This window comes from Citrus clementina, unplaced genomic scaffold (genome assembly GCF_000493195.1).
Source record: "Citrus clementina cultivar Clemenules unplaced genomic scaffold, Citrus_clementina_v1.0 scaffold_1, whole genome shotgun sequence".
Taxonomy (NCBI): Eukaryota; Viridiplantae; Streptophyta; class Magnoliopsida; order Sapindales; family Rutaceae; genus Citrus; species Citrus x clementina.
Window position 1 is genome coordinate 13,191,274 of NW_006263303.1, and position 23,242 is coordinate 13,214,515.

General features: G+C 33.3%; 1 protein-coding gene and 1 pseudogene across 2 annotated transcripts; both read right to left on the reverse strand.

Moving 5' to 3' along the window:
- Positions 1 to 2,852: 2,852 nt before the first annotated feature.
- On the reverse strand, positions 2,853 to 6,501 carry LOC18056056 (zinc finger protein VAR3, chloroplastic). Of its 2 annotated transcripts, none has more exons than XM_024192224.1 (7): positions 6,019 to 6,501; positions 5,786 to 5,903; positions 5,212 to 5,558; positions 4,724 to 4,837; positions 3,681 to 3,797; positions 3,220 to 3,309; positions 2,853 to 3,109 (listed from the first exon to the last, which is right to left on the reverse strand). In XM_024192224.1, the coding sequence occupies exons 1-7, from the start codon at positions 6,417 to 6,419 to the stop codon at positions 3,019 to 3,021; spliced, it is 1,278 nt and encodes a 425-aa protein (XP_024047992.1). In that variant the 5' UTR covers positions 6,420 to 6,501; the 3' UTR covers positions 2,853 to 3,018. The 2 variants fall into 2 exon arrangements, with proteins under 2 accessions (XP_024047992.1, XP_006451610.1); XM_006451547.2 differs by having other exon boundaries at positions 2,853 to 3,130.
- Positions 6,502 to 12,393: 5,892 nt separating this feature from the next.
- LOC112095644 overlaps positions 12,394 to 23,242 on the reverse strand; it is a 46,380-nt pseudogene continuing 35,531 nt past the window's right edge.

Genomic DNA, 23,242 nt, shown 5'->3' on the forward strand with positions numbered 1-23,242 from the left:
TCAAAATATATTTTTCAATAATTTGAGCTTAAAAGATTAATCATTCTTAATCTTGTTTGTTATCATCAAAATCAATATTATGGAAACATATATGTTAACAATCTCCCTCTTTTTGATGATGACAAACATTTCATGTATTTAAACAATCATTTTTCATAAAATCATTTTTCCATTAAATATAAAACATTTATAATATGAAAATAATGATTTATTTAAAATATATAAAAAATAATTTGAGCTTAAAAGATTAATCATTCTTAATCTTGTTTGTTATCATCAAAATCAATATTATGGAAACATATATGTTAACAATAACATGTTTAGGGTTTTGAATTCACCCTCAACCAAATAAAAATCTAGCCTGACATAATTGAATTGGGAATAAGAGAATTGACAAAACCAATCATGGAGATTAATTCAAGCGGCTGCCTTTGCTTTAACTAAATTCTAGTTGCTGATTTTCCTCTGCCCGAATTGCGTCTGCACACACCTCCCTCTCGTTCTCTGGTAACTCTCCTTTTAGAATGCTAGTTAACCGAATTCTTCTCCAACAAGTCTAAAGAAATCATTTTTCAATTTTAATTGAAATCCTTTTCCAATTTAACGCCACCAAAAGCCATTAATTCCAACTTTTGAAAGTCAATTGCGGGCCCGTTTAAATTGCTTTCCACTTTTGCAATGCCATGCACGTGCACTCAAATTGCCAATTGGAAAAATTAAATCTTTTAATTATTCAACATTTCTCAATTGGATTAATTACTTTGATTTCTTCCACTCGGTTCTATCGATTCTTGATTGTATTTTTGTCTTCCAATTTAATCTTTATTCCTTCTCAATTTGAATTTCTTCATGCCTTTTTTTTTATCCACAATCTCCAATTAATTCTCTATTCAATAAAATAATACAATTAATTAAAAATAAGAAATAAAAATAACTAGTAAATATATAATAAAAGGGTAAAATATGTATATTAATTAATTCCCTATTCAATTAAAAATTAACTAAAATAACTAGAATATTTAAGATCAAAATAAGAAAAAGACAGAGAAATTAATAACAAAATATATGAAAAAAATGCACCTATCATGTACAAAACTAGTCTTATCACAACTCTTTTCACAAGTCTCCAACTTGCATTGTGCAATTAGTTACTCTTTTGCACCAGCTAGAGATGCATGCTTGTGCTGGTGTTGTGCCATGCTTACCATGTGTTTCGTATCGTGCTGTGTTGTGCCTTTTTTTTTTTTTACTTAGGCTCGGCTCTTGAAAAAAAAGACAAAATAAGCTTTTTTTCTTTTTAAATTTTTAAGAGAGCATGCCAAGTTGTTGACAGTTGTTGACGTACTTTTTTCAAGCTTATATATTTTTTTGGAGTCCAGTTAAATTCAATAGAATCAAAAATTCAAAACTCAAATCCATATTTAATAATAAACTAATAATGTAAGAGAATGTAATATTAATTACTAAGTTAGACCTTAAGGTATTAGAATTCTTTTTTTTTAATACTTAACAATAATAATAAATTTTTCTTAAATGTTAACTTAATTTTTAAATTGAACTTATATAGAGTTATAAATTATAGTCCATAATAACATTAATACATATTTATAAAACCATGATATTTATAATTTTATTTATTACAATCATGATACCAATTATTCATTTAATAAATTATAAACATAAATTAATAAGACTTTTTTTAAACTAAGATTTAAATGAATTTAAAAACTTGCGCTAATAAAATATATTAAAAGATTCAATTTTAAATTACTTGTAAAATCATGAAATTTAAGTTTACTTTTATTAAAAAGTGAAACGTGCTTCTTACGGGCCTTTTTACAAATCATACTTTTAAAGTCCACACGCCTAAAATTCTATGTCTAGCCTAGGCCGCGGGTGTGCCGTGCTGTACCACGTGCCGCATAGAAACGTGCTTGTGCCTTACCATGCCTGTGTCATGTCATGCGGTACCCAACTTGTTGGGCATCTCTAACACCAACTACTTATTGTAGCTCCGTTAGCTAAATATAATTTAATTTTATATAAAAATTTGAAAAATTATCAATCATATACCCTTAAATGACACTCGTATCAAACGTGCTATAACACTTTTCAAGTGTATCACTCGTATACCCTAAGTTGACAAAACACTTCTGCCGTCCACCAATCCGTTAACTTTCGTTAGAAAGTTAACAGAATTGTAGCAAATTGACTATTTCACCATTGAAACTCAAAATGAGGTAAAAAAATAAATTTACCCTAAAAATCAACGTAAATTTTCAATGCACAGTTTTTTTATTTTGTTATTAACAATTATTAAAAAAATATGAATGATTAATGGTACATATTATTAACAATTATCCATAAAAGATAACCATATTATACCATAAAAAATTATTAACAATATATTATTTACAATTATACATATTATACCATAAAAAATTCTAGTTGGAACTTGGAGGAGTAGATCTTTAAAAATTTAAGTAAAATTTTAAAGTAAATTCATTTGTAAAACAACTTTTTTTTTAGCAATTATTAACAATTATCCAATAAATGGAATGACATGTCATTTTTTTTTAAAAAAACTAAATTACCCTTATAATGTCAACGCTTGCAAACGACAATTAATGGATTGATGGACGACAGAAGTGTTTTGTCAACTTAAGGTATACGAGTGATATACTTGAAAAATATTGTAACACATTTAATACTGGTATCATTTAAGGGTATATGACTGATAATTTCCCTAAAAATTTTAAAGAGCCGAAAGTTCTCTCTTAATAATTTAAAAAAAAACTTACAATAGATATATTACGAAAAGCCGAAAGCAAAAGCATCAACATTGTAGATCATATCCCATCCTGCTTCCCCTGCGTTTAGATGAACAACACTACTACAAATATTGAGGCGCAAAAGGAATTACTGTGACAATCAAACCGATCAAGCCAGTAGATCATAACATGACCACCACATAACAATCCACTCGCAAAAATTAATGTGAGCTTGTAAATACATTTATTAGTGTGGGCTTCTCCATAAATGCTCTTCATAATCTGTTGTAGCTTTTCTTGGGTGTTCAGACTTGCACTTTAGGCAGATTTTATTTCGCCTGTAATTCACAAAATCACAACTACAAAAACAGAAAACAAACATGGTCTATATGGAGCCTTGAGATCAATCCACAACCATATGACAGATAAAGAGAAGATAGAGACTTACGATGGGCATTCCCATTCTCCTTGGACAAGTGGCCGTTTCTCAGGACAACGCAAACAACGTTTGTTGCTAGCAAAATTCAAGAACCCACATCTGTAGATTGATACCAATTACTAAGAACAGATCAAGTTTAAGATTACAAACAATTTAGGCAAATATAAATAAAAAGCGAAATTAAATGCCCTAGACAATAATCCTTGTGAATGACCGAAAAGGTAGATGCGTCTGTGTGTGTTTCTTTTTTTCTCCTCTCTCTCTAGAATAAGTAAATGTATTCCAACATCAGAATATAACCTCAGGATCTCGTTAAAGCTTTTGGTTCTAAATATCCTTGACTATAGCCCTAATGGAAAACAATAGTTGAAGATTGTGTGGCTTTTGTGCTAAGATGATGATGTTGATGATGGTAGAGAAACTGTTCCTAGAACCATAGTTTGGCAGTGGGAAAACAGAAAAGAACTCACTTAGGACAGTTCCAATCGCCTGGCTTCATTTCAACCTCATGCACAGCAATCCTCTTTGGCCCCTCTGCTTTGCAGTCCCGGCACCTCACATTTCTAGAAAAGTTGATGAAATTGCATCTGCAATGTAAAAACAGGATTGGAATAAGACGGAGAATATAACGGGAACATATTGAGACACAAAAGGTTTATTTAAACCATATATATACACATATATTGAAGAGGTGATCACAGTTTGCTAGTTCATAATCTGTAGGATTTACAGTATCAATTCTCATCTATGATAATTATAACATTTTAACATACACATTTGAAATAAAAGAGCATCTGCACCTAAGTTATTGGATAAGAAAACATTATAAGTTATTGTTTTTATTTTCTTTTAGGGTGGGGGTTGAAACCCTAAAATTACTTTTGATATCAACTATAAGTGTAAATGAAAATAATAGCTTGCCGGATAAAATCACCAAAACCAACATCGTATTCAAAACTGCAGATCGAACACATGGAAAGTGACAAAATTTCACCTTGTAATGAAGATACTAACCTGAGACCCAAAAAGCTCTTTCATAAATGAAACCTTAAGAATACACATAACAAGAGCAACTAATGAAAACAGCTCTTCATTCATTTACCATTACTAAGTGAACAATGAGAAAATACACAAGTTTACAGTTGAGCAGACAAACAACATAGAATCGAATCATAAGTTGTTTTTATTCCTAATTTTAAGTTAGAATAGGGTTTATTAATGGGGTTTTATTTTCCTAGATTTTCTTTTCATCTTTTTTAGGGTTCAGCTTATGTTTTTATTTTGAGACAGACTTGATGAATATTGATTATTGAATAAACTATTCCCCTCAGTTTCCTCAAATTTTCTCCCCTTTCTTGTTCATCCTACTGGTTTTCCACCATGAATATCATAAAGTGATGATCAGTTGAAGATTGTTAAAAAGTGCATTCTCATTTTATTGTAATTAGATAAAGCACAATAGTAACAGGGCTGATTGTAAGACAAAGCTATGGTTAGATTACTGCAGACTTACTTAGGACAGGTCCAATCTCCTTTCTTCATTTCAATCTCAACAGCAGCCTTTCGAGGACCATCTTCATTGCAGTTTAGGCATTGTCTATTTCTGGCAAAGTTCATGAAATTGCATCTGCAACCAAAATCGAAAGATATAAATTTATAGACAAAGCTTTAAAAGCATACTATTAGTACATGTCCAAATCATTTTGTCAGAAAGAAAGCATCAAATTAACTGAAAAAGTAAGGGGATCTTCATACAATCTAACCACACCTTAAATTAAAAACTTTCACATGGTTCCTAATTTTAATGGGTGATTTTTTTTTCCACTACCAACCTGGATTGATGCAGTGATCCAATAATGAATTAATTTTAAGAATATCAAATCAAATGCATTTGATCCCTTTATATCTAAAGGGCATAGTATTAGTGACAATTAAAATAACTAAGCAGGATTTAGAAATTCAACATCAACAGGAGACAACCAGCTTTCAAATCTGACTTACTTGGGACACATCCAATCGCCTCTTTTCATTTCAACATTGTTGGATGAGACATTATCAACGACTTTGGCAGTTTTGTCATTTTTCTGGGGTGATTTTGAGGAAGGCAGCAGAAGTGATGGATCCATGGCTACGTCATTCAATATGATCAACTGAGAAAGCAGCTTCCTTGCAGATGCATCAATAAGCCCTCTAACAGGAGGTTTGTCACCTCCTGTAATTACAAGGGGATCTAGAGCATAGAACAATAGTACACGCACTATGTCTATAGTACGGGCATCTCCATCTGATTCCTTTAGTAAATTATAAGCTCTATCACAGGAACCTCGCAGATTGCAAGCACTGCAAACCTACAGGGAAGTATTATAATCAGACTACAAATTTATGAAGGACTTGAAACTTCAGAAGACAGTACACCTGAGTTTCCGTTCTGCATTTTCCATGTTGAAGTCTTTATCTATTGTTCATTTCAAATGCAATAAACAATAAAAATCAGGTGTTCGAATCTCACTCACATATTAATTAATTCAAATGCAATAAAATGAATATATAAATAATAACAATAATAATAACATACATCCCCTTCATCGAGTCGCACATGGGCTCTCAACCTTTTAGCAGAAGTTACAGCTTTGCGTAAAAGATTAGGACATCCATGTTCCACTACTGCTCGAATATCTTCCACTGGCAACGATCTGAATCAACAACATAAAAGCACGAGAGAGTTTAATTGTATCATATGTAATTAATTGTAAAACATAATTCATCGAGCAAAATACAAACCTAGCTAGGGCTTAGAGCTTAGCTTACTTAAAAATATCGTAGCGGTCACGACCGAAGCTGAGACAAGCGTGTTTCACCGATGCTATGTCCGTATAAACATTAGAATTAAGACTATCACTAGTTTGAACAGAGGCTGAGGCTGACGATTTATCATCCGTAATATTAAAATTCTGGGCATCAAAGTAACCTTTGGCCTTCAATCGGTCGAGAAAAGTGACCCACTCGGGCCAAGGGTGATGAGGAGAGATGATATTGCTCGAGGCATCTGTGTCTATTGTTGTTGCGCTGATGGAAACGGAAGCGGAGGAACAGTAGCGGTGGAACCGCAGGGAAAAGAAAGGGAAACCACTAGTCAAGAGGCTTCGAGGGTTTACAGCGTTATCTAGCGGGATGGTGCTGAAAAGAGAGAATCTTGAAGCCGCAGACATACCGCAGATGGAGGACAGACAGAGAGAAGTAAGAGCGAAAAGTTTGTATGAAGAAAATCAACTCGATATTTAAACTTTATTGTTGATTGCGGGGATATACCCCATTTTCTCCAAAATACCTAATATATGCCTTAAATTAAAAAACTTTTTAATTAAAAAATTAAAAGACTCTTTAATTTTACACATGTACACTTAAAAAAATCAGAAAAAATATAAAAACAACCTCAATTAAATTCTCAAAAAACTGAACTTATATCCTCAAAGTTAGGTCAATAATTAAGAATACTCAGACTTCAACAAAACCATACACAATAAATAATTCAACATAAATTCCTAACTTTTCCATGTTAGTTAGGTAAATAGTCGAGGTTACTTGACTTCAATTGAAATGAAAAATTGACTAAAGAAATCTCGACTTTTTCATGTAAGTGGAGTAAAGAGTCAAGAATATTCAACCTTAATTTAACCTTACTCGAGTATTCGTTCAGCAAAAATTATCGACTTTTCATGAGAGAATACTCAACTTAAATTAAAATGAAAAATTCCCTTTTAATAAGTTGGTAAAGAGTCAAGGATATTCAAGCTTAATTTAACCTTCCCCGAGTATTCATTCAACAAAATTCTCAACTTTTCATGAAAGTTTGGTAACTAGTCGAGAATAGTTGGCTTAAATTGAAATAAAAAATTCCCTTTAATTTAGTTGGGTCGAGAGTCGAGAATACTCAACCTCAATTTAACCTTACCAAAGTATTCATTCCGCAAAAGTTCTTGATTTTCATGAAAGTCTGGTAACTAGTCCAGAATACTTGATTAAAATTGAATGAAAAATTCCCTTTTAATTAGGTCAGGTAAAAAGTTGAGTATACCTGACTTCGGTTATGTCAGTATGTAATCATGTACCAAGATTTGCAATAATTATTAAAAAATAGTATCTACAACAACTATAAATTATCTAATAAACATTAAATAAAATGTCATCTCATAACATATAGTAAGTCATCCTTATACAATTTCAGTACAGAAATCCTTATACAGTGACTTAAGATAGTCTTTTACTTGCTCTAAGCACTCAAGCCATGACTCAAAAGCTCCACGACGTCACCCTCTTAAAGACAACATACCATCTATGGTCCTCCATCAAATCCTGTACAGACAAATAATTTTAAATTTAGTGCATGCTTAAACGACAATAAGGAAATAAATAAAGCATAAATTTGTAGGAATTTTCTTACTTAAATATAGTAGATTTTATTTTAAGCTAACAAGCCCCTAAAGTTTATAATATTTAATTTTAAGGAATGATGACATAAACAATGACATGAGTGATGATGTAAGAAGAAGTATGTAGAGAAAGGTAAGACTTCTTGAATTTAGTAAGTTCTTTATGAAGATTAATCTCAACCATTGATCAAGAGTTGTGGTGGTAAAATCCTAATCATCCGTTAGTCTTAAGAAATTCTATAAATGCCCCCCACCACCTCTCATTTTCAATGCAACCTAGAAATTTCATTCCATTCTATTCTAAGTCATAATAATAAGAGTAGAGGAATCCTTAACATAGAAAGGTCTAGAGAAGTCAAGATCAAGAGGTAAGTAACACTTCAACTGCAATGTAGGGACAAAATTCTTTTCATACTTAAGTTTAGTTTTAACAATTCCTTTATATTATGATGGCTATTATAGTGTGATTAGTTATTTCTTTATATGGTCGGCCTTGCCGCCTAATATGTGATGTTATGGTCGACTCTGCCGCATAATATGTGATGTTATGGTTGGCTCTGCCGCCTAATATGTGATGTTATGGTTGGCTCTGCCGCCTAATATTTGATACTTATACTTAGTTATGCTATGGTCGACTATGCCGTCTACACTAAAGACTCTTGTTTTTTTAAACAATATTGCGTGTTGATTTTGTTATGCATCGAGGAATTTCAAATGTTATAAGTTGCATTGGATGCATGCATATCATGGACTATATTATGAAGAAGACGTTTTAGAAAATGAATTTATGAAAAATAGGTGGTTGTACTACCAGGTGGCAAAGTTCTAAGGAGGGCAAGCCCTCAAAGCTAAGTTGAAAGAAATCTTTTAGGGACGGCGATACGTAATGCCCAAAAGATTAACTAATGAGCCCCAAAGGCATATTGTTTAAAGAGTAAAAGTGTCAGTCTTGTAGTGCAACATACCTAGGGCCTTAATAAAGTTGTTTTGTATTTTCTAAGTTTATTTTAAGAGCTTACTATGGTCAACCATATGCATCATAATTTATACATGCATCAAAGCGTTATATTACTGGGCATTAACTCACTAAGTCCTTATATTGCAGGTAACGATGAAAAGAACAAGCTGGCGCCAAGTCCTAACCAAGACGAGATGCATATAAGCATGATAGACCTTGGGATTTTATAATGGGCTCAACTTTGTTTCAATAAAAATAAACATCTTAGTTTTATGTAAAATAAAGTTTTTATACTAAGGAGTTTATGTATGACTCCTACTTTTTGTAAGAAAGTTTTGTTTTTTGTAAACTTTTAGAATTCGTAATTATATTAAAAGTAACTGTGTTTTTAAGCATTTTTAAGTAAATAATATAGTGGAGTGTTACATAAATTAGTGGCAAAAAAAAAAAAATGAATACAAAGAATTGAGTCACTTGCATTGCATATAAATTTGAAATAAGACACCATTTCTCATGTAATGGCATTGGCGTCATGCATTTAAGTTAATTGTGTCCATGACCACCACACCGATTGCATTTATGAGACAACTTTTCCTCACCCTTAGATGGTATTGTTCTTTAGATGCCCACTTGCTCACTTTTCCAAAGGAGGATACACTTCGGTACATTCATCACCATAAACATCCCACCCCTTTTGAGGACCAATAGGGTAAATGGTCTCAGAATATGCTAACACCCATCCATCACTCGAATAGTAATGAGAGTAGTAATTGTTAAAAAGTTTTAGCAAAAAATTATTGAAATAGCTAAATAAAATTACAGTAAAAGACTTACTCGACTTATTTAATTAACTTACTCGACTTGTTCAAATCACTTACTCGACTCTTACTCAATGTGATCAAAATACTTACTTGACTTCTTCAAATGACTTAAAATAATTAATTCTTGACTTGTTCAAAAGACTTACTCAACCTATTAAAAAAACTTAGTTAACTTGTTAAAAGCCTTACTCGACTTGATATTCAACTTATTCAATAGACTTACTCGACTCCTACCTAACTTATTCATAGACTTGACTTTTTCAAACAATTTAAAATAATTAATACTCGACTTGTTCAAAAGATTACACTACGTTTACTCAACTTGCTTAAAAAATACTTGGCTTTTACTCGACTTGTTTAAAAGATTTACTTGATTTAATACTTGACTTATTCAATAGACTTACTCAACTCCTACTTGACTTATTTACAGACTTACTTGATTTTCACTCGTTTAGAAACTTTTTCCACTAGTTACTCAAATTATTCTATACTACTTGACTAATTACCTGATTTATACTTTATTACTAGGCTTACTCTTACTCGACATATTTCTCAACTTAATACTCGACTTATATTATAACTGACTAGACTTACTTCACTTCCTTACTTGACTTCCTGCTCAAGTAGATACTCGACTTACTCAACTCGCTTACTCCATTTCTTACTCGACTAAATACTTGACCTCATACTCGACTTCTTTCTAGAATGATTTTTTAATCACTCATAACTTAAATTAAGGTCTTAAATCCCTACATTTTATGCAAGCACAAAAATGAATAATGTACTATGAAAAATCATAAATTATTAGTAAATATACTTGTAATGAAATCAAATCAAACCCTAAGAATACAAAATGCTTACATTTCAAGCATACCTTGTCCAACACTTGACAATGCACCTTTTGAAGAGATTATCAAAAACCATTGTATTAGAGGTAAGCGATGAAATAGTGAGAGAGGAAGAAATTGTGAAAAGAGAAAATCATGGGAAATGGATGGTGAGAGGAAGAAACCGTTAGAGAGGAAGAAAATATAGATAGATGATTTTTAAGGGTATTTTTGACTTTTCCACCTTCATGAGCATATGTATGTAATAGGGCATAAATTTAGTGTCTAAGGACAAATGAGACATATTAAAATAAAAAACTACCCTAAACTTTATTCATATATTGTCAGGCTTAAAATATACTAAACAAAAGGACCTTGCATCCGGTGGCAACAATCCTTAAAGAAATAAAAATCCAATTTACCTGGAACAAGCAATCGATATCTTGCCACAAAAAAGGTAGACAAACATTTTTTTTTTTCAAAATGGAAATACCATAACTCCTTAAGAAGGACAAAAATAGCAATGCTGATTCAATACTAGTTCTTCCATCTATGCTAATGCGTATCCTCAGGATGCTTTACACGGGAGCTACATTGCCTAGAAAGGCACAACGAAGTAGAGCCACTCAAATGGGGTTATATCTTACAACTGTATACAAACTAAGATAAGCCTACCTAAAAATAATCAAGCATGCACATGCATATATGTGTGTGTGTGTGTGTGCAAAACTTGATTCCTAGAGAGAGATGCCAACAAAGTGACAAACGGTGATCCACAAATGTCATATGAAAGTCCAGTTAGTGTTGGTGACCTCATTCTTGGGAAAACTGGAACCTAATTAAGGCTTTGAGGGCATCATTAGTTCATTACCAAGGGAGTTCAAAACTTCATCGCCTGAAACCATCCACATCTTTTTCTTTAATGCAGCATATAGACTGACATTCAATACCCACTCTTAGGGAGAATTGACATTCAACACTCTTTATGGGTCCCAATTCCATGAGTGTACAAGCTGTTTCTTCCTTGTAGATGCTGTTACCGAAATCAATGACCGAAAAGCTTCACTTACATAACGATATCACATCCCGCAGAACATTTTCACATTCAGTAAGTTGTGCAAGAGGAAATAAAAAAAAAAAAAAAAAAACCAAGCAACCACAATACCCTTGGATTGTTATTGGAAATAATGTTGAATTCCTCAGCCAAAACAAAGTTGACTTTCCAAGAGCATGTTTGCCTGCCGTGTGTTTATAAATAGGCAATTTTGATTTTTAAACGTACTTTGTTGAACTAAGTAGAAGTCTTGTATCCCATGAAAACCAGTCAATCCCAATACCGCCCGTTGTATGTAAAGCATGAATTATAAAATAAATAAAAAGTTAGAAGCCTCCTTATTAGATGGATATGTTAGCTTAATTAAGACATAATGCTAATGATCCACAAATCATAGATGTCAATAATCATGGTGAACATGCAACTCTCATCTTTGGACTTGTAATCCAATGACCAGTATTGAATTAATTGATGTGACATAGAAATTAGTTATGTTGGGTAAATATGACTTATGAATAATATTTTCTATATTATTTTTTATAAAATTAGTAAAGGTATTATAAGTTTTTCTTCAAATAATTATGGGATAAAGTCAATTTAATTTATGTTCACCAAACACTTTATAAGAGAATGGTTAAAATAAGCTAATGATATTCGAGGAAAAATGAAAACCAAATAACTTGAGCAGATAATTCAACAGAACTAACGATAATTATGCTTAAAAAAATTATATATGACTTTGAAGAAATGGTAACTGTTGGATACAGCTTAAAGACCCAAAATAATCTCAAGGAAAACGAAATACCCTTTGCGAATGTTGGTATAAGAAGACTTCACTATCTTTTAATTGTACAGTAGCACTATACATGTGAATTACTTGTTGAATCTAGCATAAAAATTATATAATACAAAACCGAAAAGCACCTCCTAAGCCGGGCAGGATGCTCATCTGAAATATTCTAGACACTACAGATATTTAATGGCATACATTTTTCGTATCATCAGTTAGGAAAATGGAGTGACATACCATAAACGTACGAGGATCACCAGCAATTTGTTAGTGAAACGAAAGCATTCCAGGTCTATGGCCCACCATTTATATCTGAATATCATCTAATGAAAGTTCATGAGCTGTCAGCATCTACAGTTTCTGCAAACCGGACAAATAAAAGCATGGCCGACTCGAGTATTTTTGGGGCGTTAGACAAATTTTTTTGTGCGAGGTTTCTTTTTTATTCTGCAATTTCAATACTTAAAAAAAATGTAAGAAGAATCGAATTCTTTTTTATCTTTAATTCTTCAATTTCAATAGTAATAAAAAATATCTTTAAAAATTTCAAAAATTAACAAAATCTAAAAAGATATTCAAGAAGATATCTTTTTTACTTCCATTAAAATTACTACAAAAACAAACAAACAAATAAATAAGAACAATATTATTTTCGAATAGAATATTTAGAATGGTAGTATGAGATGATGAACTGATTATTTTTCTTTTTTAAATGAACCAATGAATGTAATAATTTTCTTTTGCAAAGAAAGGAGTAAGAAATTTTTCTATCTATAGACTTATGAGATTATAAGGTTTTTAACAGAAATTAAAATTAAAAGTCAAAGATTAAACATTAAATAATCAATTTTTTAGGAAATTGAAAAGGTAAAGAATTTTTTTTTCATGGAAAGATTAATAATGAATGGGTTAATGGTTAAACAATATTATTAATCGTATATGTTTAACTCTGAGATTACCAAACATTGATTTTATATTAAAAAAAAATTCTTATTTGTAGGATAATTATTAATTATAAAGATGTCTAATAAGCTTTCCTACAATATCTGTTTTAAAAAAATCTTTATTACTTAGAGAATTATTAAGAAAATACTAAAAAAATAAAGTTTTCTAAAAATATGAGACCTTATTTATCTATACTTAAAGCCAACCATAAATAAAAGTTAAATAAGGCGTGACCCCTTAGGGCAGAAAATGAGAAACATTTTAAGTTTCCAATTACCGTAATAAACTAAGGAGGATCATCAAGACTTTGATGGTCCGAGAACAACTTCTCCATTCAATTCTGTTGTGAGCTTGTAACAAATCCTCAACTAAAAATGAAAACATTTCATGATATTATGCCATGATGAAAAACATTGTGAACTTCTACACATGAAGAGGAAAAAAGGTACCTCTGAACTAGTAGCACCGCCGACAACAAATTCAAAAATACATTGGCCAATCTTCTCAAAACCACTCAATGCGTGTTTTAGTACTGAATCACTGTATAACAAAAGACGATAGAATAATTATTCAACTTGAATCAACCATGATAAATAGTAAAACTTACCCTTTAAGATGTTAACTAAGCAGACAATGTTTAACACAAACTATGAGTTAACTGTAATAAAAAAAGGAAGCAACGCTAAAATACTAATATAATAATAAAGATGATATTACTACACTGCTACACAACAAATTAATCAGTCATAACCGTGCAACCATGCAACAAATAGGTCATTACAGTACAACCACGCAGGGGATCACATTTGACAAGAATGGCTTTTGATGAAAACTCAAATGCATTTAAAAACATCAAAAGGACGCACAACCCAACTACACTTCATAAGTACGAAATAGAAAATCACAAAAAAGAAGAGCAAGGTAAATACTATAATTAATATTTAATGGAAAAAGAAGAGGGCATTAAAACAACTATAAATGCCTTAAAAGTTCAAGAGATGGATGCCAAGCAAGCAGTTCTCTCAGCAACATAGATCGAGATGAAAACAAGAGACTGAATTAGGTTCAATAACAAATTATCAGCCTTGCGGTGTCCAATAGTGATTTTTCCCCTATAGAGACTAGAGACAATCATTACTACAGCAAATTGATCAAACCCGTGCATCTATGGACAAAAAGTGAGAAGATCACCTTGAACATCCATCGTCAGAGCTCCGAGGACGAGCCCATGTTCGTGTCCATCTTGATCTCATTGAATGAGCAACTGGAGCTTCATTAATTCTGCAAAGTGGGCTGTCCCATGGAAAGTTGGACTCGGATCATTCATATATACATGGATAATCATCCTTTGACAGTTCGTTTTTACCAAGTTTTTCAACAAGCTTCTGAAGTGTGGTAATTAGCAGATCCACCTTATAGTGAAAAAGATTGACGAAATGTTAAAAGAAAAAAATATCCACAAGATATTATGAAGTACCTACACATTCATCATTATAAATCTATAAAGAGGCAAGATATGAGTAACACATAGGTTGGAAAAGTTTCAACTTTACACAGGCAGTTTCTAAAATTTTGTTTCTTCATTTAACAACCTAGACAATTCAATAAAGTTAGTATAAAGGTTACATCATGTAGATCTTCAACATTATCCCAGTAAAAGGTCCGTGAAATAAATATAACTTTAAAACCTTGCTAGGAATGAGCTTTCTGAGGTAATAGTCAAAGCACTATGGACCGGGTTAACAACATTTGAGTATGTGCATTTGTGTGTATACATGCCAAATTTTCAAACTCCTTGGATATTTACAACTAATTGATCCATTAGTAAACAAAGACATAAATAGCCCAGCATCATGTAAATGACATAATTCATAGTCATCAATCAAAATTAGTTAGTTGAAAGAGCAAATGACAATGTGAAATCTATGTTTTTTGCAATTGAACAGTTATAGAAAATGATTGAAAAGCTTAACTAAAAAACATTCTGATATTAGGAATATGTGCATCCTCACTCTCTCCCCTTTTTATCTATCCATCGATCTACCTTTATATATATATATATTTCATAGAGATTGATTTCCCACAATAAAGGCTTTTAATAATAGCAATATTCAATAAGAAATTATATACAGGGAATTAATGAAACTTTAGATTTACCTCCATCATGGGGTAAAAACGAGATAACTGCTACATTTCTTCTCCACCACTGCGATCTTTCCTAGCTGTCCGCTTTTTCTGACATTTAAATAACCAAGAGTGGAGAGAAATATATGGTTTATTTGTTAAGCACCATGTCAATCAACATTTAGATGTTTACCTTGTGGATATCAAACTTAGAGAAAAAACTCCTCTTCTACTCTTTTTTTTCTCTGATGATCCCCCAAATAATCTCATATTATTCACAGCAGTCGTATCATCGGCTGTTAATTTTGCTAACTGAAAGGTATCCACATTAGATTAGATATTTGATGAGAACCATCAAGGGACCATTAAAACTTCAAGTGATCCTTTGCACATTCATGGAGGCCCAATTACAAGAGCAAGAGCCAAAAAAATGCAAGCTGCTTTAAATGGATTAATTGAGAAAATATGGATTGAAAATGCAATTCAAGATGCAAGACATCATGAATTGGGCTTGAAGAGAAGACAAGGCATTGTGGGCATTATTCAAGTCATTGGGCAGCCAAATACACAAGTTGTATCAAATGCAGAAAGGTCAAATTCGGAATAAAAACTGTATTGATTGAGCCAGAATTAAAATGCAAGCTATATACCGTTGGAAATATAATTAAGTTAGCTTTCCAATAAATTTTACAGAGCTGGATTTGGAGTTCTCTAGAAGGAGTTATGACCAATTCTTTACAGCTTGTTCAGACTTGGGATTTTCAACGAATCCTTTGTTTTTCAACTTATTTGTTTGTTTTGTTTCAAGCTTGTCAATGTGTAAGGTAAGTCTACCATCAATGATGGTGGGCTAACATTAAGTTTGTCAATGATAGCATTAATTATAGTAAGCTAGCATTAAGTTTGTCAAAGATAGCATTGATCATGGTGGGTTGGTGAAGACTTTTGAAACATCTTTTGACAAACTTACTTGGAGGGTTGTTCCAATGTTTCCATTTGTATTTTTAGGATCTTGGGTTCCTTTTAGCCTATTTAAATTCAGCAACCTTGGTATGTAAGGAGATGAATGTTATTTTGAATTTGAAAGATTATTCTTTCTTTGGTTCTTTTGAGAACTAGTGAACTTATCAAGAATTTACATTCTTGTGGTGTTCCAAATTTAGACTTATCACTCACCTTCTCATCTTTTTCTTGAGTGTGGCGTCAATACCCTTCTCTATACCTTTGGTTCATGTTTTCTTAAGCATTGGGTCAAGGTTTTTGTTTGCCATAAATCTGTTTAGAACTTTCTTGGGAAGTTGAAACTACAAATTAAGTGTAGGATTGAAAGTTTCATTGTGGGATTCATATCAATATTCAAATAAAAACATGAAAAATAATGCAGACGCCGATATTGGCAAAAATCAACACTACAAAAACAACTGATGAAAAATTTACTCTTTCAACATCATTACAGGAAATGTGAAAAACATAATTCCGTAGCAAAGAATAAAAAATAATGATGCCAACCTTCATCAAATTGAGACCCTTTTCACCCTCAAATTTCTCAGGATAAATGGATGCAGCAATCATCAACAACCGCAACTTATTATCAAGAGTTACATCCTGCATAAAAGTGACACCTTTTTTGTCATATATTTACCATAATTGTAATACATCCATTCAAAAAAGTTCACACCTCTTTTGCAGTCAAAACTTTAATTACATCCTTAAATTCAGCATCGCAAAAAACAAGGTCCTGCTCCAGCTGCCCAAGTTCTCTAAGTCCAGTCTCCCGAATAATTCTATTGATTTTTTGGTGGAGTGCAGAGTCGTGAGCCACGAAGGTCTGATAGGCTACCAAAGCCAAACCCAAAGTACACTACGTGAAGGGTGCCATGCAAAGCCATGCATGAAGTCTCACTTGTGGTTAATGTGTGAATGCCAAATCGGAGCCATGATTTTGGGTTTACTTTGTCAAAGATTTATTTTTCAGTTCGAAATATTAGTCAAGTTGTTAGCTTGATATTTGTTGATTGATTCCAGCCGAGATATTGGGTTGGAAATCAAAGTCTTTTGTTATAAGCTCCAAGGGAGAAATTCTAGAATACATCTGTTGTATTACAACCAATTAATGCATGCACTACATGCGTAATTGAGTTAAATACAACTATCACTTGCATAATAGTTTACAAAATAAATATACACATATCATGACATTATTTGCTTGTTGTATGGCTGATATGGTACAACGGATGTATTTTAGAATTTCTCGCTCCAAAGATATTAATAAAGGGGAAGAGTATTAAAACAATAAAAACACTTTGATTATTTCTCACCATAAGCAGAAAATATTATTTCTAACAATTGTAATAACTGGGACCTATCATTTTTTCTGCAATCTGCACAAGACATTTGCATGAGTCAACATATCTTTTCAATTGGTGGATCAATTAGACTATTCTAGTTATTTACTTGAATTGTAAGCAGTTCTTAAGCGATGTCAGGAATAGAAGTATAGGGATCTGCATTGACAACGAAGTAATATTGTAGGGATTTTTGAGATTTGAATTGCTTTTTGAATTAATTTTCTCCTTTTCTATAAGGTTTCCTAATTTATGAGAACTTTGACCACTATAGATAGGATATAAACCTACTGTTAGTGTTATGTTCATCATTATTTGATAATTAATACTGGTTATCTCCCCAATTCTCTCTCTTACTCCATTTTACTTTTTTTTTGACATCTTTCATCTACTTTTTACTATTTTGTATCTCGCCCATTTTCCTCCCCTTCTCTCCCTTTCTTTCCTGACATCTGTCCTACATCAACATAGTATTAGAGAGATGAAACTCTAGACCATCTCTTCTCCCAAAATAAATAAATAAAATAACAAAAAAAACTATATCCAGAAAGTGGACGGTCTAGTTAAAGATTGTAAACCTCAGTAGACTGTATTGCAACCCACATCGCATGATTTCATTGTTCTTAAAGGGCTATGCATGAAAGAGAAAAATATATTGGAGAGTTTATACATATATCTTTCTTTTATCATTAGGACAATTTTTTTTTTTATTTTAAAAAGTGAACTTCAATGTTTGTCATTTAGTGCATTGAAATTTTTTGCTTTCCTCTTCCACCCACCCCCTCTCTATCTTCTTTCACTCCCTTATAATAAAAAAAGTGCTGGTCCTTATAAGGAAAGAATTATTGATATACACACACGAGAAGAGGGACTGTCCACAAAAACAGGGACTTCTATCAAAAAGAGGTTAAAAAGCCAAATCAATAGGAAAAGCTAAAAGCAAAAAGGATACCAAGAACTTTCCCCTTTCCTTTCTATTGTGCATATGAAAATGAGGGCGTGATGTCTGTGAGCTTCCTTTTCTTTAATCTTTCATACTTCTCGTTTTGTTAGTGAGGATGTGTATATGTTGGGGGCTTATGCTACAACACCAAATTACTTAATTGGTGTAAACAAGAAACTAACCTCTACATGGAGAGAAAGCTTATCAATTTGCACCCTGCATTTTGACAATGCTTGAACTAGCTTTTGCAATCCCTTGTAGAAAGATCACTTTCATCTCTGTACAATAGGAAATGTTCAAAACTACATCATGAAAGTAACCAACATGGTAGATAAGCTTGCTCAGGCCTAAAAAATATGGCCTTTACCAGCATGTATAAGACTAATAGAAAAACAAGTAGATGATTTCAACATGGAAGCAAACATTATCAATCTCACAATCAAGACCTGCAAATCAGTGAAACCAAAAAATCAGTAGAATATATGATACAAGAAATTATGTACAACAAAAATATAGTCGTCTACATAGAAAAACCTACAGCTACTGTAAATAAATAAACAGAGAATACCAAGTTCCCTGGCAAGAATTAAATAATCAATGGCGGCAGTATAGCTATCCTGCAAACCAAAAGGAAAGATATCGTTGGTGTAAATGTCTTCGCCAAATGGACCTTAACTCAAACACACAAATGACAACAAACAGTTGTTACCATACCTCACCCTCAGGGAATTTAAATAGTAATGGTTAAGGGAATTTGCTTCAGAGGTTTTTAATTGCTTGGTCCTTCCCTAATTACATCTCACTCCCAAACTAGAGAAACAAAAGTATATCAGAAAAAGGGAGACAAAAAGAGTAAAAAGGTAATTGATTATTACTAGTCCCATAAAGATTGTCCCTACGAAGAACGTACCAGAATGACACAGTATTTTCATAAAGTGGCTTCTCGTGGAACTGAAGTGCATAGGACAAAAGAGAGCGAAAACAATTGTTGACCAAATGTCCACAACAAGACCGAAATCCCCAGGGGAGATTTTGAACATATCAGCACAAGAATTTAAACATTAAACAAGGCAGAGTCCTAAGAAAATCACATGGCACTGTCAAGGATCAGCAAAAACTATAAACCTTTAATGAATTCTTTTCCTCGTACTTGATGAAATATTTTTTAAATAATACAATCAGCCCATCTTCTCTAATATTTAACTAAAACTTAAGTCAATACCAGCTAATTAAATATTAGGCTAGAAAGCAGGATTAATGCCACTAGATTTGTTATGCAAACTGTAAAATAAATTTTATGAAGATTCATAGAATTTGAGAGGATAAGGAGGTTACATTTGACATGCATAAGCCATAACAAATTTGCAACACATGCGAGGTGTAGTGTACACCATCCAAAGTGTATCAATCCAATGGTTTACAACTTGTGTCTCATCCATTATGTATTATAAAGTCAGAGACAGAGATTGCGAAAAGGATGATATATTACTGTAAAGACAAGCAATTATATATACAAGTTCATGAAGCTGTACACAAGTTTACGAAGCTAGATTGTGAAAAGGATGATATATTACTGTAAAGCCAAGCAATTATATATACAAGTTCATGAAGCTGTACACAAGTTTACGAAGCTGAAAAAGGAAAGTTATAGAGGATTCCTTAGTCTATGGAATTGCCGAGATTACTCCTAAAGTCAAGCACAATCATGTGAATCATCTTAATTTAAGGAGGAGATTGATTCTATCCTTTTATGCCCCCGCAAGATGGTGCCATCAGTGACACCAATCTTGAATCGAAGTAAGGCAAAACAAGACTTAGCTAACGGTTTTGTAAGGACATCCGCTAGTTGATCATTGGTGGAGACATGAGCAACTTCGAGAGAGCCAGCTGAAACTTTTTCACGCACAAAATGATAGTCGAGGGCGAGATGCTTCATCCGTGAATGAAAGATCGGATTGACACACAAGTATGTGGCACCTATATTGTCACATAATAGACGAGGTGGCAGAGGGAGTTGGAGACGTAGCTCACTGAGAAGATTTGTAATCCATGTAAGTTCGGCTACTGCTGAAGCAACTGAGCGGTATTCGACTTCTGTAGAGGATCTAGCAACTGTCCATTGTTTTTTAGAGCACTAAGAAATCGGGTTACCGCCAAGAAAAATGATATATGCTGATATTGATGTGCAATCATCTCGGTTTCCTGCCCAATTAGAATCAGAATAAGCTATCAAGGTCAGTTGTCGATGACGGTGGAGATAAAGACCATATGTAACAGTGTGTTTGAGATATCAGAGTAGCCGTTTTGCTGCTGTCCAATGAGTTTGACGCGGAGAGTGCATGTACTGGGCTAACTTATTGATTGCATAGGAAACATCAGGACGCGTGAGAGATAAATATTGCATTCCTTCAATTAAGCTGCGATACCGAGAGGCATCAATTGGGGGAGAGCCATCATTGAGGATGAGGTGAGTAGTGGAGTTAAGAGGAGTGGCTGTTTCTTTGATACTTTCCATGTTGAATTGAGCAAGTAAGTCATGGATGTATTTCTGTTGAAAGAAATAATCCATTACTTGTGGGAATCACCTTTACACCCAAAAAGAAATTCAATGGCCCAAGGTCTTTGATTGAGAACTTGTGAGAGAGAGCGGTAATGATGTGGCGAATGAGAGTCATAGAGTTGCCTGTGATTAACAAGTCGTCAACATAGACTAAAAAATAAACACGAATAGATTTGTTAGTATAAATAAATAAAGAAGAGTCTGAGTGACAGTTCACAAAACCTTGAGATAGAATGAAGTTCTTAAGCTCGGTGAACCAAGCGCGAGGAGCTTGTCTTAAGCCGTAAAGAGACTTATGCAAGCGGCATACATAGTGAGGTCGTGAGGGGTCAATGAAACCAGGTGGCTGAGACATGAAAACTTCCTCATCAAGGTGCCCATGAAGAAAGGCATTATTGACATCTAATTGATTAATTGGCCAACCAGATGAGATTGCAATAGATAGAACAACTCGAATAGTTATGGGTTTTATCACTGGACTAAAAGTCTCAGTATAATCTAAACCAGGACGTTGATTGAATCCCTTGGCAACTAGACGAGCCTTATATCTAGCAACACTCCCATCAGGATTCCGTTTGATTCGAAAAACCCATTTACAGCTAACCACATTGTGATGAGATTCTCGAGGCACTAGGTCCCATGTTCCATTTTTGGCAAGAGCATGCAGTTCTTCACTCATAGCATTTGTCCACTCTTTCTGTTTAAGGGCTTGGGAGACAGAGGTGGGTTCTAGTGATAATGGTATAGGATGCTTTGTCGCAGTAAGGGTGAATATAGTTTTTGGCCTGAAAATATTATTTTTTGAGCATGTTTGCATTGGATGAGAAGGATGTGGAGTGTTGGTGTTTTCAGTTGGATGAGAAGAATTATTACCAGGGAGCGACTCATGGATGGAGGAGTTAGATAAAGTCTCGGGAGTGGTAGTCGGTAGAGATTGATCATCGACAAGCGGATGTCATAAACTCGCATGGGTTCATGAGTATTGGAATTTGGAGGGGATGGTTATGTGGGGCTGGACGCAATTGATAAAGGTATATTTGGATTATGCATGGAGGTTGGTTCACGTGAATCATGGGATTGACTATGAAAGGTGGTAGAAGTTGGGCCATTTGGAGTATTTATGGAAAAAGGATCACGTGAATTGGGGGGATGAGTGTGAAAGGGACGAAATTTAGGAATAGGAATATTGGGATCCTGGGTGATTGGGTGCCTGAGAGAATTTTCCAAATTGGGAGAATCAGAATTGGAACAACATTTGGAAAGAGTATGGTTATTGACTTTATCATGATTTGTGCATGTAGACATAGATGGAAATATACTTTCTACGAATTGGACATGCCGAGAGTAATAGAATTTATGGTCAATGGGATCAAAGCAAATATATGCATTGTGTAAATTAGAGTACCCAAGAAATAGACAAGCTTTTGACCATTGTTCAAGTTTGTGTGTATTATATGGACGAAGCCATGGATAACATAAACACCCAAAAATTTTTAATTTAGAAGAATTGGGAGATGAATGGAATAAACACTCAAAGGGTGATTTGTTTTGCAGGATAGGTGTTGGAAGTCGATTTATTAGATAGACATCAGTTTTGAAGGCAAAGGACCAAAGAGATAAAGGCAATGATGCTCGATGAAGCATTGTAAGGCAAGTTTTGACAATATGGCGATGACAGCGTTCGGCGGAAGCAATGTGTTGAGGTGTATAAGGAGGTTGTTGTGCAAATTTTATTGAACTTGCAAGTGCACGAATCTATTGTAAATAGATTAATGGAGACGAGTGTCGATCCCACGAGGAGGTGGATTTTAATTATATGTAGAATTAATTCTGTATGAGGGCGGTTGGATTTGTGGTGAAAGTGACTTAGATTATTTTAAAATTGGAATTGAAAAGACGACAATAAATTGAAGTGAAAATCTATTAAATTGACGTACTTGAGTATCTAGATCCGTATCAACATGCACCATGGACTAAATATTCCTTATTAATACCAATTAAATCATGAGGGGGGAATCCACACCTCATGAACCACACTCTAATCAATATGGTGCTAAGGGCTTATCGTGCCAAATAATAATAATCTTATACTAGGGAGCCGGTGAAACCAGGGCGGTATCTAGACAAGCTTATTATTATTTGTCGACGAGAAGTCAAAACATCCACAAAAACTAGAGGGGAAGAGAAAATAAATTTACCAAATAAAGCCCATGACACATGTTGAGACTTCACCTT

Bases quoted from the DNA above. Each gene is read 5' to 3' on its own strand.
- LOC18056056 (XM_006451547.2), bottom strand. From the start codon at position 6,419: ATGTCTGCGGCTTCAAGATTCTCTCTTTTCAGCACCATCCCGCTAGAT. The intron at 4,838-5,211 runs GTAAGTCAGATT...TTTTGGTTGCAG, and splicing joins GGCGATTGGATGTGTCCCAA to ATGCAATTTCATGAACTTTG. The intron at 3,798-4,723 runs GTAAGTCTGCAG...TTTACATTGCAG, and splicing joins GGAGATTGGACCTGTCCTAA to ATGCAATTTCATCAACTTTT.